The sequence below is a fragment of the Gorilla gorilla genome, chromosome 12, assembly GCF_029281585.2.
Source record: "Gorilla gorilla gorilla isolate KB3781 chromosome 12, NHGRI_mGorGor1-v2.1_pri, whole genome shotgun sequence".
NCBI lineage: Eukaryota > Metazoa > Chordata > Mammalia > Primates > Hominidae > Gorilla > Gorilla gorilla.
In genome coordinates, this window is record NC_073236.2 from 35,903,946 (window position 1) to 35,920,889 (window position 16,944).

Below are 16,944 nucleotides of genomic sequence, written 5' to 3' on the forward strand. Positions count from 1 at the left end.
GGTTCTGGGGCTAGTATTTATTTTTTTCCAAAATGGAAGAGCTTTGCAGTTTTCTGATTATAAAACTAAAGTCCAGCTGGGCGCAGTGGCTCACGCCTGTAATCCCAACACTTTGGGAGGCCAAGGCGGGCAGATCACGAGGTCAGCAGTTCGAGACCAGCCTGACCAACATGGTGAAACCCCATTTCCACTAAAAATACAAAAATTAGCTGGGCATGATGGCACGCGCCTGTAATCCCAGCTACTCAGGAGGCTGAGGCAGCAGAATGCTTGAACCTGGGAGGTGGAGGTTGCAGTGAGCCTAGATTGTGCCACTGCACTCCAGCCTGGGCAACAGAGCGAGACTCCTTCTCAAAAACAAATGAACAAAAAACAACAACAACAACAACAACAACAAAAACAAAGTAAACCCCATTTTAGAAATATTCAAATAATGCAAAAATTTAAACAATATAGAAAAGGCAAAAACCACACATACTACCACCACACAGAGAAAACTACTCTAAACCTGTTACGGAATATCTTTCTAGATGTTTTTGTGTGTGTGTGTATATATATATATATATATATATATATATATATATATATATAGTTGAATATTGAACTTTATGGATACCTCTTAGCAATTCATGTGACTGTCCTCTTTTCCACCAAATATACATGTATAATTTTAATTGATAAATAGCATTCCACTTCATGGGTGTACTATAATTTATGTTAAGCCAATCCCCTGTTGGCGTTAGATTATTTCCAAGTTTTCAGGAAGTCTGAGTTTATGATTGCCCTTACAGGAGTTTGCTGTGACTTAGATCTTGATTCAGAGATGGAGAAATCAGGCCCATCTTCTACCATCTCTGAGCAGCAGCTGCAGAGGCAAGAGGGATGGAGTAACACCAAAACAGACTTGGCTGAGCAGAGTCTCATTTCATCTGAGAAATGGCTTCAACTGCATGGGCTTAAGAGCAACAAATTGACCTTGAAACAGATTTTGTCACAGATCGGATTCCCACATTGTGAAGGTACAGTACTCATAAACAACCAGCATGCTGCCATTTAGCCTTTGAGGTGGCTGCATCAGCTCTGAAGGCCCCTCAAAAACCACAGGTCTCTGAGCTTGCTTTGATCTTATATCCCTATCAGTAGAAAATGCTTGCACGTGTGCCCCCAATATATGTGTATTAAGTAGACATACAATTGTCAATCCATGTATTAAATAATGCTTAATTTCATCCTTTCTTTTTTACTTTTTAAATTGACAGATAAAACTGTATGTATTTATCATGTACAACACGATGTTTTGAAGAATGTATACATTGTGAATGGCTGTATCTAGCTAATTAACAAATGCATTGCCTCATATAGTCATTTTTTGTGGCGAGAACACTTACCCACTCTTTCTGTGTTTTTCAAGAATGCAATCCATCATCATTAACTATGATCACCATACTGTACAATAGATCTCTTGACTAGATGTCCTAATTGTAGTGGTATATCCTTTGACTAACATCTTCCCGATTCCCACCGCCACAACCACCCCAGCCTCTGATAAGCATCACTCTACTTGCTACTTCTATGAGATAAACTTTTTAAAATTCCACGAGTGAGGTTATGTGGTATTTGTCTTCCTGTACCTTGGTTATTTTATTTAACATAATGCCCTTGAGGTTCGTTCACGTAGCAAATGACAGGATTTCTTTCCTTTTTATGGCTGAATAGTATTTAATTGTGTATATGTACTATGTTTTCTTTATCCAGTCATCTATTGATGGACACTTAAGTTGATTTCGTTATCTTGGCTATTGTGAATAGTGCTGCACCAAACAAGAGAGTGCAGATATCTCTTTCACTTACTGATTTTATTTCCTTTGGATATATATATCCAGTAGTGGGATTGCCGGATCATATGGTAGTTCTATTTTTTGCGTTTTGAGGAACCTCCATACTGCTTTCCATAATAGCTATATTAATTTACATTCCCACCAACAGTGTGTATGGGTATCCTTTTCTCCATATCCTTGCCAACACTTATCTTTTTGATATTAGCCATTGTGACAGGAGTGAAATGGTATCTCATTGTGGTTTTGATTTGCATTTCCTTGACCATTAGTAATATTGAGCATTTTTTTCATATACCTATTGGCCATTTGTATGATTGATTTTGAGAAATGTCTATTCAGGACTTTTGTCCATTTAAAAACCAGGTTTAGTTTTAATATTTAAGTTCCTTTAATATTTTGGATATTAACCCCTTTTCAGATGTATAGTTTGCAAATATTTTCCCCTATTTCTGTAGGTTGTCTCTTTACTCTGTTGAATTTTTTCCTTTGCTGTAGAGAAACTTTTTACTTTGATGTAATCTCATTTGTTTATTTTTGCTTTTGTTGCCTGTGCTTTTGAGGTCATATCCAAAAAATCATCGCCCAGATCGATGTCATAGATCTTTTCCCTTTTTCTTCCAGTAGTTTCATATTTTCAGATCCTACAATTAAGTCTGTAATTCATTTTGAGTTGATTTTTGTATATGGTGGCAATAAGGGCCTAATTTTTTTATTCTGCCTGTGGCTATACAGTTTTCTCAATACCTTTTATTGAAGAGATTGTCCTTTCCCCATTGTGTGTTCTTGGCACCCTTGTCAAAAATCAGTTGGCTGTACATATGTGGATTTATTTTTTGGCTCTCTATTCTATTCCATTGATCTGTGTGTCTGTTTTTATGCCAGTATCATGCTGTTTTGATTACTATAGTTTTGTAGTATATTTTGAAGCCAGGTAGTGTGATGCCTCCAGGTTTGTTCTTTTTGCTCAAGATTGCTTTGGGTATTCTGGCTTTCTTTGTGGTTCTATACAAATTTAAGGATTGTTTTTTCTATGTCTGTGAAGAATGTCATTGGTATTTTGTTAGGGGTTACACTAAATCTGTAGAGCACTTTGGGTAGTGTGGACATTTTTAACAGTATTCATCTTTCCAATCTATGAACATGGAATATCTTTAAATTTGTGTCTTTTCAATTTCATCCATGTTTATAGTTTTCCTTGTAGATATATTCCACCTCCTTAGTTAAATTTATTCCTAAGTACTTTATTTATTTGTTTGTGGTAGCTATTGTAAATGGAATGGTTTCCTTTTACACTTTTTTGGATAGTTTGCTGTTAGCATGTATATCACTGCTGATTTTTGTTGTTAATTTTGTAGTCTGCAACTTTACTGAATTTGTTAATTAATTCTAACAGGTTTTTAGTGGAGTCTTTAGGATTTTCTCTGTATAAGATTGTGTCATCTGCAAATAGGGACAATTTAGCTTCTTTCTTTCCAATTTAGATGCTGTTAATTTCTTTCTGTTGCCTGATTGCCTTGGCTAGAACTTCTAGTACTGTTGTGAATAAAAGTGATGAAAGTGGGCATCGTTTTCTTCTTCCAGATGTTAAAGGAAAATCTTTCAACTTTCCTGCCATTCAGTATGTTAGCTGTGGGTTTGTCATATATGGCCTTTACTGTGTTGAGGCACATTTCTTCTATACATAATTTGTTGAGAGTTTTTAATTATGAAGAGATATTGAGTTTTGTCAAATGCTTATTCTGCATCTATTGAAGTGATTATGTAGTTTTTTGTCCTTCATTCTGTTAATATGATGTATCCCATTTACTGATTTGCATATGTTGAACCATCCTTGCATTTCTAGGATGAATCCCACTTGATAATGGTGAATGATCTTTTTAATGTGTTATTGAATTTGGTTTGCTAATATTCTGCTGAGCATTTTGCATCTATGTTCATCAGGGGTATTGGCCTGTAAGTTTTCCTCTTTTGTTGTGACCTTGCATGGTTTTGGCGTCAGGGTAATGTTGCCTCAGAGAATGGATTTGGAAATATTCTCTCCTCTTCAATTTTTTGGGAAGAGTTTGAGAAGAATTGGTATTAGTTCTTCTTTAAATGTTTGGTAGAATTCAGCAGTGAAGCCATTCAGTCGTGGGCTTTTCTTTGCTGGGAGATTTTTTTTTTTTTTTTAAGGATGGAGTCTTGCTCTGTTGCCCAGGCTGGAGTGCAGTGGCACGATTTTGGCTCACTGCAACCTCTGCCTCCTGGGTTCAAGTGATTCTCTTGCTTCAGCCTCCCGAGTAGCTGGGATTACAGGCACGTGCCACCATGCCCAGCAAATTTTTGTATTTTTAATAGAGACGGGATTTCACCATGTTGGTCGGGCTGGTCTCGAACTCCTGACCTCAGCTGATCCACCTGCCTCAGCCTCCCAAAATGCTGGGATTACAGGTGTGAGCCACCACGCCCAGCCAGGAGATTTTTTATTACTGATTCCATCTCCTTACTCATTATTGGTTTGTTCAGATTTTAGATTTCTTCATAATTCAATCTTGGTAGAAAGTATGTGTCCAGGAATTTATTCATTTCTTTTAGGTTATCTAATTTGTTCATGTGTAATTGTTCACAGTAGTCTCTTACGATCCTTTGTATTTCTGTGGCATCAGTTGTAATTTTTCCTTTTTTACCTCTGATTTTATTTGAGTCTTCTCTCTTTTTTTCTTAGTTTAGCTCTAGGTTTGTCTATTTTGTTTATCTTTTCAAGAGACTATCTCTTTGTTTTATTGATATTTTTATGTATTTGTATTCTCTATTTCTGCTCTGATCGCTATTATTTTCTTCCTTCTACTTGTTAAAGTTGTTTGTTTTTGTATTTCTACTTCCTTGAGGTGCAACATTGGGTTGTTTATTTGAGATATATATTTTTTGAAGTAGGTGTTTATTGCTATAAACTTTCCTCTTAGACTGCTTTTGCTGTACCCATAGGTTTTGTTATGTTGTATTTCCATTTTCATTTGTCTCAAGGAATATTTTAATTTAATTTAATTAATAAATTTTTTTACTTCAATAGATTTTGGGGTTCAAGTGGCTTTTGGTTATATGGATGAATTGTATAGTGGTGAAGTCTGAGATTTCAGTGCACCTGTAACCCAAGCAGTGCACATTGGACCCAATATTTAGTTTTTTATTCCTCACCACATCCTCCCCACTTCTGAGTCTCCAAATTCCATTGCACCACTCTCTTTGTATACCTTTTTATACCCATAGCTTAGATCTCACTTATAAGTAAAACATTTTGATATTTAGTTTTCCATTCCTGAGTTGCTTCACTTAGAATAATGGCCTGCAGCTCCATCCAAGTTGCTGCAAAATACATTATTTCATTCTTTTTTATGCCTGAGTAATATTCCACATTTTCTTCTACCACATTATCCACTCATTGGTTGATGGGCACTTAGATTGGCTCTATGTCTTTGCAGTTGTGAATTATGCTGTGAGAAACATACATGTGCAGGTGTCCTTTTAAGACAATGACTTCTTTTCCTTTTGGTAGATACTCAGTAGTTCAGTAGTGGGATTGCTGGATAAAATAGTAGATCTACATGTAGTTCTTTAAGAAATCTCCATACTGTTTTCCATAGAGGTTGTACTAATTTGCATTCCCATATATAAGCATTCTTTTTTTCTTTTTTTAACCACATCCATGGCAATATCTATTGTTTTTTGACTTTCTATTAATGGCCATTCTGGCTGGGGTAAGGTGGTGTATCATCCTGATTTTAATTTGCATTTCTCCAGTGATTAGTGATGTTGAGCATTTTTTCATATGTTTGTTGGCCATTTGTATATCTTCTTTTGGGAATGTCTATTCATGTCATTTGCCCATGAAATATTTTAATTTACCTTTTAATTTATTTATAGACCCATTGGTTATTCAGGTGCATGTTGTTTAATTTCAATGTATTTGTTAATTTTCCAAAGTTCCTCCTAGTGCTGATTTCCAGTTTTATATCGTTGTGGTCTGAAAAGATACTTGATACGATTTCAGTCTTTCAAATTTGGTAAGACTTGTTTTGTGGCCTAACATATGAGCTATCCTAGATAATATTATGTGTGCAGTTGAGAAGAGTGTGTATTCTGCATCTGTTGGGTCGAATGTTCTGTGTATGTTTATTTGGTCTAGAGTTCAGTTTAAATCTAACATTTTCTGGTTGATTTTTCTCTCTGGATGATCTGTCCATGTGAAAGGGCAATACTGAAGTCCTCTGCTATTATTGTACTATTATTGCATTGTAGTCTATCTCTTCCTTCAAATCTATTAATATTTTCTTAATTATTAATTAGATTGGATGCATATGTTTGAAATTTTTATACCCTCTTGATGAATTGATCCCTTTTTGATTATATAATAACCTTCTTTGTCTCTTTTTACAGTGTTTGACTTAAAATATATTTTATCTGACATAAACATAGCTACCCCTGTTCTCCTTTGGTTTCTATTTGTAAGGAATATCTGCTTCTGTCCTGTCATTTTCAGTCTGTGTGTCCTTACAGGTGAAGTTAATCTCTTGTAGGCAGCATATAGGTGGATCTTGTTTTTTATACAGCCACTCTGTGTATTTTGATTGAAAATTTAGTCCTTGAACATAAGTTCAAGGTAATTATTGATAAGTAAGAACTTACTGCTGCCATTTTGTTAATTGTTTTCTAGTTGTTTAGTGGATCCTTTTTTTGTTTCTTACTCTTTCTTTGTGATTAAGTGATTTTTCTCTAGTAGTATGTTTTAATTACTTGCTTTTTATTTTTAGTGTATCTATTATAGGTTTTTGCTTTGTGATTACCACAAGGCTTACAAAAACCATCTTACAGTTATAAGAATTTATTTTAAGCTGATAACAAGTTAATTTTGATCACAAAAACCTTCTAAACTTTAACTCTATCCCCCAATTTTGAATTTTTGATATGATTTATATCTTTTTCCATTGCACATCCCTTAGCAAATTATTCTAGTTATTATTATTAATAGTTTTGTCCTTTAACCTTTATACTAATGATATAAGTAATTTAAAAACCACCATTGCAGTATTAGAGTATTCTGAATTTGTATACTTACTGAGTTTTATACTTTTAGATGTTTTTGTGTTACTCATTAGTGTCCTTTTCTTTCAGCTTGAAGAATTCCCTTTAGCATTTCTTATAAGGCAGGTCTGGTAGTGATGAACTCCCTCGGCTTTTGTTTATCTGTGAAAGTCTTTATCTCTCCTTCATTTGGGAAGGACAGCTTTGGTGAGTACAGAATTCTTGATTGGCAGGGCTTTTTGTTTTTCTCCTTGAGCTCTTTGAATATATGATTCTATTCTCTTCTGGCCTGTGAAATTTCTGCTGAGAAGCTGGACATATTGGAACTTCCTTATATGTTACTAGCTTCTTTTCTCTTCCTGCTTTCAGCTTTCTCTCTTTGTCTTTGGTATTTGACAGTTTGATTATAATATCTTTTGGGGTAGTCTTATTTAGATTGGGTTGGAGGATTAGAGACTTTTGACCTTTCTGTAACCAGATACTTATATCTTTCTCCAGGTTTGGAAAGTTTCCTGCTATTATTTCTTTACTCTTTCTACCCCTTTATCATTCTCTACTCCCTTTTGAACATTTGCTCTTTTGATGCTTTCCCGTAAGTCCCATAGCTTTCTTCATTCCCTTTTTCTTTTTTATTTTTTCTGCTCTGTATATTTTCAAAATAACTTCTCTTCAAATTCCAGATTCTTTCTTCTGCTTGTTCAATTCAGCTGTTGATACTCCCTATTGCATTTTTCTTTGTGTTCAGTTATTTTTCAGCTCCCTGGTTACTGTTTTGTTATTATCATACCAATCTCTCTTACATTTTTTATTCTGGTAACTTATGGTTTTCCTTATTTTGTTGAATTGTTTCTCTGTATTTTCTTGAAGTTCACTGAGCTTCCTTAAAACAGCTACTTCGAAAATGTTGTCAGGGTGTTCATACATTTCCATATTTGTAGGGTCAGTCACTAGCATGTTACTATGTCCATTTGGTGATGTCATGTTTCCTGGATCGTTCTTGATCCTTGTGGTTGTACATCAATGTCTGCATTAAAGAAGCAGGTGCTTATTCCAGTCTTTGCCATCTGGCTTTGTCTGGGAATATCCTTCATTAGTAAGCCTGTCCACAGATTCTGGGCAAGTCATCTGGTGTGGTCCCTAAGCATGTGACCACTACAGACATTGCAGCACTAGGGGGTGTCCTAAGCCCAGGATCACCATGATGACTGGCACAGTGCTGGGTTAGAATCTTATGGCCACCAAGGCTGGCACAGCACTGGACTGGATTCTTATGGCTGCTGTGGCTGATACAGTGTTGGGGCACACCCAGAGTCCATGGCCACTGAGGCTAGTGCCACACAGAGGCACGACTGAAGCCCATGGCGGCTGAGACCTGCCTGTCACTGTGGGTTATTTTTAGCCCATGGTCACTGTAGTCAGCCAGTGGTGATAAGGGCTAGAGCTTGCATTCATCTCACAGCAGCTATGGGTTCCTGTTTGGCACCAGGATAGATCTAGAGGCTTAGTCCACAAGTACCGGCCTGCAGTCAAGGGCCATGTGGATCTGCCTGCTGCTGGATTTTCCTGTGCCAGGCCCTGTATTAGGGTCCAAGGTAAAGTCCTATTCTTTCTTCCCTGTCTTTTGCCCAGATAATGGTATTTTTCTGCATTGTGCTGCCTGGGGTTCAGGGAGGGGTGATGCAGGTAAGGTAAAACTATCCTTTATACCCTCATATTATGCTGTAACCAGGTACCGTGATCTGTCACCTGGTTTTCTTAGCTCTTGTGAAGGTATTTTGGTGTGTAGACAGTTGTTCAAATTGATGTTTCTGTAGGGGACAATCACTGGAAAGTCCTGTTTTGCCATCTTGCTCTGCCTTCATCTCTGTTCTTTCTTTTTTAAAAGACAAAATAAAAAATAAATACAAGTTATTTGTATTTACTGATACCCCAGCCAATGTCTTGTTCATCTCCTGGGATGTGCAAGTCCTTTTTGGAGGCCACTGATTAAAACAATAGCTGTGTGAAGTTTCAGGGAAAATGTACTGTTTTCCTACTGTGGCCTGCTTTGTGTTATGGTCTGCTTTTTCCTAAATGCATTGGCCAGAATGTTGGTTCTTAACTCCCAGTAGTGCCACCCACCACAGAAAGCATGAAAATGTGTGAGGGTATATACAACGTATATATATTTTTGCATGATGTATTGTTGGGATGCCATTGAAATATAAGGCCTGGGAATCCAGAGTACTGAGTGTCTTACAATGTATGAGACAGCCCATTCAGCAGGAACTGCCCTGTCCAACATGTCAGTAACATTGCCCCTGAGGAGTACTCCTTCAATCAGGGAAATTTCCACTACTAGGACTTTACTCAGTAATTCTGAATTAGTCAATTAATTAATTAAACAAATATTTATTGAGCAACCATTAGTACCATTTTTTAACCAGATTATTTACCAATTCCTTGCCAGCTTTGTTCTATTCTGGTACTAAGGAAGATCTAGGGGATGTGGTTGTTGTAGATTGATTTGGAGGCCCATTCAAATGGCAAGGCCTTGTTCTTCAGGGCTCAGCCTGTGCTTTTTACATATACATCCTTTCACATGGACTACAGCCCTGTGCCATCTAAATATCTTTTGAGTAGGGTCTCCCAGAGTCAGGGCCTGTGGAATTCCCATATAAGGAAAAATACTAGAAGCAGTTTTATCCCATCTTTCTTTTTTTTTTTTTTTTGCATGTTTATATTTTTTATTTTTTATTTTTTTTATTTTTTATTTTTTGCATTTATTGATCATTCTTGGGTGTTTCTCAGAGAGGGGGATGTGGCAGGGTCATAGGATGATAGTGGAGAGAAGGTCAGCAGATAAACACGTGAACAAAGGTCTCTGGTTTTCCTAGGCAGAGGTCCCTGCGGCCTTCCGCAGTGTTTGTGTCCCTGGGTACTTAAGATTAGGGAGTGGTGATGACTCTTAACGAGCATGCTGCCTTCAAGCATCTGTTTAACAAAGCACATCTTGCACCGCCCTTAATCCATTTACCCTGAGTTGACACAGCACATGTTTCAGAGAGCACAGGGGTGGGGGTAAGGTTATAGATTAACAGCATCCCAAGGCAGAATAATTTTTCTTAGTACAGAACAAAATGGAGTCTCTTATGTCTACTTCTTTCTACACAGACACAGTAACAATCTGATCTCTCTTTCTTTTCCCCACATTTCCCCCTTTTCTTTTCGACAAAACCGCCATCGTCATCATGGCCTGTTCTCAATGGTCGCTATCTCTTCGGAGCTGTTGGGTACACCTGCAGAAAGGCTGTCACTTCACACTTGGAAGATTGCACAGTGGCCAGGCAGAGGCGCTCCTTACTTCCCAGACGGGGCGGCCGGGCAGAGACGCTACTCACTTCCCAGACGGGGTGGCGGCCGGGCAGAGGCACTCCTCACTTCCCAGACGGGGCGGCCGGCCCTTATTTCAAATAAACCTAATTCAGTCATGAATGTTAGCGAAAATACCAATTTCTTACATTTTGTTAAGAATTTTTTCATCTAAGTTGGTAAGAGATATTGCTCTGTAACTTTCTTTTCTTGTAACGTCATCGTCAGGTTTCAGCATCAAGATTATGCTGGACTCAAAATGATTTGGAAGTGTTCCTCCTCCTCTATGCTTTGATGGTATTTGTACCCGATTGGTATTTCTTCTTTAAATGTTTGATTCAACTGACAAGTGAAATTTATCTGGGCCTAGTTTTGTTTGTGGGAAAAGATTAATAAAAAATTCAATTTATTTAATAAACAGAGGGCTAATCAGATATTCTGTTTCATAATGCCAATTTGGAAAATTGTGTTTTTCAAGGAATTTCCTCAACATTTTCTAATATGCACACACCAGCAGTATTTTCCTCAACAGTATTTTCTAATATGTTGGCAAAGCATTGATCATAATATGCCCTTAATAGCCCTTTAATGCATGTAGGCTCTGTAGTGATGTCACCTCTTTCATTCTTTTTTAATGCCTGTAGAATTCTTTTTTAATGCCTGTAGGATCTGTAGTGATGTTACCTTTTTCATTCCTGATATTGATAATTTGTGTTTCCTCTGATTTTTTTCTTGTTAAGTCTTGTTAGCAGTATATAATAACTCTTTTCAAAGAAACGCATTTTTAGTTTGCTGGTTTTTAAAATTCTTTGTCTTCTATTTCATTGGTATCTGACTTAATCATCATTATTTATTTCTTTCTGCTTACTTTGAGCTTGATTTGCATTCCTTTTTCGTGCTTTTAAAGATATAAATTTAAGTAATTATTTTTAAAACTTTCTTCTTTTCTAATATAATCATTTAAAATTGTAAGTATTCCTCTAAGCATTGTTTTAGCTGAATGCCACAAATCTCAATCACTAGTGTTTTGCTATTAATATTATTGCTTTAAAGTTTTTCCCTTGTGATTTTTTTTCTTGAATACACTTTAAAAAATGTGTTGTTTAATTTCAAGTTATTTTAGGACTTTTAAAAGTACTTGTTTTTGTTGGATTACTAATTTAATTACATTGAGGTCAGAGAATATAGTCTGTAAGATTTTGATCTTTTGAAATTTACTAAGATTTATTTATGGCCAGAGTCTATCTTGGCAAACATTGCATGCACACTTGAAAAGAGTGTGCATTCCACAGTTGTTAGGTAGTATTTATAAATGTTAATTAGATCAAGACGGTTGAAAGTCTTGGGAGAAAAATTATATATATTTAGTGCTTTTTTTGTCTACTGGATTTGTTCATTTCTCCCTTAATTCTGTAACTAAGTTTTGTTTTGTTTTGTTTATGTATTTTGAAGTTCCAAATGCATGCACATTTAGGATTGTTATGTTGTTCTAAGGACTTGACAAATTTTAATAATTCTGATATGTCATATTTATTTCAGACAGTCATTGTTTTGATGTTTACTTTGATATTAATATAGCCACTATAGCTCTCTTATTCTTAAGTTTTACATGGTGTATGTGTTTATAATCTTTAATGATAAATATCTATAGTCTATATATTAAAGAGGGCTTCTCATGGACAGCATATAATTGGAGTTTGTGTTTTTAATGCAGTTGCATATGTCTTTTAATTAATTAATTCAACCAATTAATTAAATCAGTTAGTCTCTTTATCCATTTGTGTTGCTGTAAAGGTATGACTGAGGCTGGGTAATTTATAAAGAAAAGAGGTTTATTTGGCTGATGGTTCTTCAGGCTATACAAGAAGCATGGTACCAGCATCTGCATCTGGTGAGGGCCTCAGGAAGCTTCCACTCATGATAGAAGGCAAAGGAGAGTTGGTGTGTGCAGATCACATGTCAAGAGAGAAGGCAAAAGAGGGACCAGGCTCTTTTCAACAACCAGTCCTCATGAGAACTAAGATTGAGAACTCCCTCATTCCCACGAGAATGTCACCAAGCCATTCATGAGGGATCTGTCCCCATGATCCAAACACTTCCCATTAGGCTTCACCTCCAACATTGGGGATCAAATTTCAACACTAGGTTTAGAGGTCAAATATCCAAACTATAGCAACTAGTGTTTGATTCTATACATTTAATGTAATAATTGATATATTTAAATGTAGGTCTACCATGTTACTATTTGCTTTCTATTTGTCCACTCTTTTTCTTTCATCTGTGTTTCTCCTTTTGGCCTTCTTTTGTGCTAAATGAATATTTTTTAATGTTTCATTTAATGAAATCTTTATTTTTCATTTAATTGGCTTTCCTTGTTACATCCTTAACTTGTTACAGTCCACTAAAAGTAGATTTCATATGACTTCATATAAAATGAAACAAGTTTTCAACACTCATACCTCCCCTTACTCCTCACTCCTGTCCTTGGTGTTACTGTTTTAATATATTTTATTTTTACATACATTATAAATCTCACAATTCAGAGTCATAATTTTTGCTTTTAATTTTCAAGAAACGGAGAAGAAAACTATACACTGCTAAGATCCACATGTTTACCACTTAAAATATTCTTCCTTCTTGTAGGATTTGAGGTTTCAACTGATGTTATTTCCTGAATAATTTCTTTTAGGCATTTCTTACAGTGCAGGTCTGCTGGTGACAGCTTTTTTCAGTTTTCATTTATCTGAAATTATCTTTATTTCACCTGCACATTTATTTATTTACTCATTCATTCATTCATTCATTTATCCATTTGTACATCCATACTTATATATTCTGAAGTAATTGTAAAGTGTAAAGATCCCATGTACCTTTCACCCAGTTTTCCCAATGGTCATATCTTGTAAAATAATAGTATAATATCAAAATGAGGAATTTGACACGTATGCAATGTGTTTGCAAGTCTATATAATTTTATCACTTGTGTAGATTTCTGTAACCACCACTACAATCAAGAGAGAGAACTGTTCATCACCACAAAGATCTTCCTATGTTACCCCCTCCTATGTTTTTTTCTAAATGTTTCATAATTTTACATTTAGCCTGTGATCTATTTTGAATTAGTTTCTGTATAAGGTTCACATTTTTTTGTAATCCCAGCACTTTGGGAGGCTGAGGTGGGAGGATTGCTTAAGCCCAGGGTATCAAGGTTGCAGTGAGCTATGATCACACCACTTCACTCCAGCCTAGGTGATAGAGTGAGACTCTATCTCTTAAAAAACACACACACAAAAGCAAATGGTTCATTTTTTTTTTTTACTATGGGTGTTCAGTTGCTCCAGTGCATTTTACTTAAGTGACTATCCTTCCTACTTTGAATTGCTGTTGGATTTTTGTTAAAAGTTGGTTGTGCCTATATTTCCAGGTTCTCTATTTTGTTTTTATTTATTTATTTATTTATTTATTTTATTGTTTTTGAGACGGAGTCTCGCTCTGTTGCCCAGGCTGGAGTGCAGTGGTGCGATTTCGGCTCACTGCAAGATCCGCCTCCCAGGTTCATGCCATTCTCCTGCCTCAGCCTCCCAAGTAGCTGGGAATACAGGTGCCTGCCACCATGCCCGGCTAATTTTTTGGGTTTTTAGTAGAGACTGTGTTTCATCGTGTTAGCCAGTATGGTCTCGATCTCCTGACCTTGTGATCCGCCCACCTCGACCTCCCAAAGTGTTGGGATTACAGGCATAAGCCACTGCGCCCGGCCCTAGGTTCTCTATTTGTTCTATTCATCTGTGTTTCTCTGTCAATATCACACAGTCTTGATTACTGTAACTATAGAATTTCTTGAAATTGGGCAGAGTGAGTCCTCCTACTTTATTTTTTTTGCAAAATTGTTTTAGCTACTCTAGTTCATTTGCCTTTCCAAATAAATTTTAGAATAACTGTGTTCATGTCTACAAAAATATTGCTATAATATTGATAGGAGTTGCATTAAACCTGTATATTAATTAAAGGAGAATTGACATCTTTACTATGCTGATGAAAATGCTGAGTCTTTCAGTTCGCGAATATGAAATATCTTTCCATTTATTTACATATTATTTGATTTCTTTCATCAGCTGTCTTAAAATTTTCAGTATACAAGGACTGCACGTGTTTTGCTAGATTTATACCTAAGTATTTTATTTTTTTAGCAGTTGTAGATGGAATTGTATTTTAAATTTTGGTTTTCACATGTTCATTCCTAGTATATAGAAATGTGACTGACTTTTGCATGTTAACCTTCTATCTTGTGATCTTGCCAAACTCACTTATTCTGGAAGATTTCTAGGTAGACTATCATGTCATCTGCAAAGAAGAAAAGTCTTATTTCTTTCTTTCTCATCTATGTGTCTTGTCTTTCCTTTTCTTGCTCTGTTACGCTGGCTAGAACTTCCAGCACTATGTTGAATAGCAACGGTAAGAGTGGATGTCCTTGCACTGAAAGCTTTCAGTCATTCACCACTAAGTATGATGTTAACTGTAGGTTTGCAATAGATTTTTAAAAATTATATTGTGGAAGGTCCCTGATATTCCTAGTAATCTGAGAATTTTTATTATTAGTGGGTGTTGAATTTTGTCAATTTTTTTCTCCACCAATTGATAGCATCCTGTGATATTTCTTTGTTAGCCTGTTACTTTAATGGATTATATTAATTTTTTTAATCCAGCCTTGGCATCCCTGGAATAAACCAGAGCATGTTTTAGAAGTCTTTTTATATTATACATTGCAGAATTCGATTTGCTAATGTTGTGTTATGGATTTTTGCATCTGTATTCTTGAAGAATATTGGTCTGTAGTTTTCTCTTTTTTAAATAATGCTTTCGTCTGGTTTTGGTATGACAAGGCTAGCTTCATAAAATGAGTTGGGACGTATTCCTTCCTCTTCTATTCTCTAGAAGATGTTTTGTAGAATTATTATTTTTTGTTTCTTGTTGAGATAACAAGAAACAATGTAGAATTAATATTAATTATTCTTTAAACATTTGGTAAAATTCTCCAGTGAACTCACCCAGGCCTGGAGATTCCTTTTTGAAGTTTTAAGTCAAGAATTTAACTTTCTTAAACAGATACAGGACTAGTCAAACTATTTTATATTGTGTGAGTTGTGGTAGTTTGTTTTCTGAGGATTTAATTCATTTCATCCAAGTTGTCTAATTTGTGAGGAGTTGTTTGTAGTATTCTATTATTCTTTTGATGTCTACCGCATCTTTTGTGGTATTTCCCATTTTATTCTTGATATCTGAAATTTATACCTTCTGTCTTTTTATCTTTGTCAGTCTTACTAAAGGTTTGTCAGTTTATTGATCTTTAAAAAATACTAGCTTTTTTGTTTGGTTTTCTCTATTGTTTTTCTGTTTTCAATTTCATCAATTTCTACTTTGATCTTTATTATTTATTTCCTTCTGCTTGTTTGGGTTTATTTTGCTTTTCTTTTTTCTAATTTCTTCAGTTGAAAGCTTTGATTATTGATTTGAGATTTTATGTTTTCTTATGTAAGCATTTAGTGCTACAAATTTCCCTCCAGTGAGTGCTTTAGCAATGTCTCACAAATTTTTATATGTTGTATTATTATTTCCACTTACTTTAAAGTGTTTTATTTTCATCAAGACTTCCTCTTTGACTTACGGACTTTTAGATGCATATTGTTTAGTTTCTAAATATTTGTAGATTTTCCTGTTATCTTTTTATTTATTTTTGATTTCTAGTTTGTTTCCATCTTGGACAGAGCACGTACTTGTTTGGTTTTGGTTCTTGTAAAATGTTTAGGATGTTTTATAGCCAAATATGTGCTTTGTTTTGTACATGTTCCATGAATACTCGAAAAGAGTGTGTATTCTGCTGTTGTTTTATAGAGCTTTCTATAAATGTCAGTTAGATCCTGTTCATTGATGGTGTTGAGTATCCTTCCTGATTTTCTTCTTGTTGTTCTATCAGTTATTGAGAAAGCAGTATTGAAGTTTCCAAGTATAATTGTGGATTTGTCTATTTCTTCTTTCAGTTATTCTGTTTTTTGCTGCAAATATTTTGCAGTTCTATTGGGTGATACATACACATTTAGGATTGCTATGTCTTTCTGGTGGATTGACACCTTTGTCATTATATAATGTCCTGCTCTGTCCCCAGTAATATTCTTTGCTATGAAGTTTATTTTTCTAATATAGCCAATCCTATTTCCTTTTTTTAAATATTTGCATGGCCTATCTTTTTCCATCCTTTTACTTTTAACTTATATATATAATTATATTTGAAGCAAATTTCTTGTAGACAGTATATTGTTGAGTCTTTTTAAAAAAATCCTCTTTGCCAATCTCTATCTTTTACTTGGTATATTAGACCATTTACAATTAATGTGATTATTGATATGTTAGAGCTTGTTGACCATTTTATTTTCTGTTTTCTTTTTCTCTGTTTTTGGCTTGTCTGTTTTTTTCCTACCTGCTTTTGGGTTACCCAAACACTTTTTAGAATTCTTATTTATCTATAATGTTTCTTTTCTTTTTTTTTTTTTGAGACAGAGTTTTGCTCTTGTTGCCTAGGCTGTAGTGCAATGGCACAATCTTGGCTCACCGCAACCTCCGCCTCCTGGGTTCAAGCAATTCTCCTGCCTCAGCCTTCCGAGTAGCTGGGATTATAGGCATGCACCACCACGCCCAGCTAATT

The 16,944-nt window shown here is 35.4% G+C and overlaps 1 protein-coding gene across 4 annotated transcripts in view; it reads left to right on the forward strand.

The window, feature by feature from the left end:
• The window catches only part of VWA3B (von Willebrand factor A domain containing 3B), a 225,651-nt gene that overhangs the window by 5,142 nt on the left and 203,565 nt on the right, over nucleotides 1-16,944 (forward strand). For 3 of the 4 annotated variants that reach the window (XR_008677081.2, XM_031008311.3, XM_055378491.2), the window contains exon 2: nucleotides 792-1,019. Coding sequence is in view for 3 of the 4 variants with exons in the window: in XM_031008311.3 (XP_030864171.3) it covers nucleotides 824-1,019 (196 nt within the window). In the remaining variant the exon portion in view is untranslated. Of the gene's footprint in view, nucleotides 1-762; nucleotides 1,020-16,944 lie in introns of all 4 variants that reach the window. The other variant, XM_063695582.1, reaches the window with a different exon arrangement.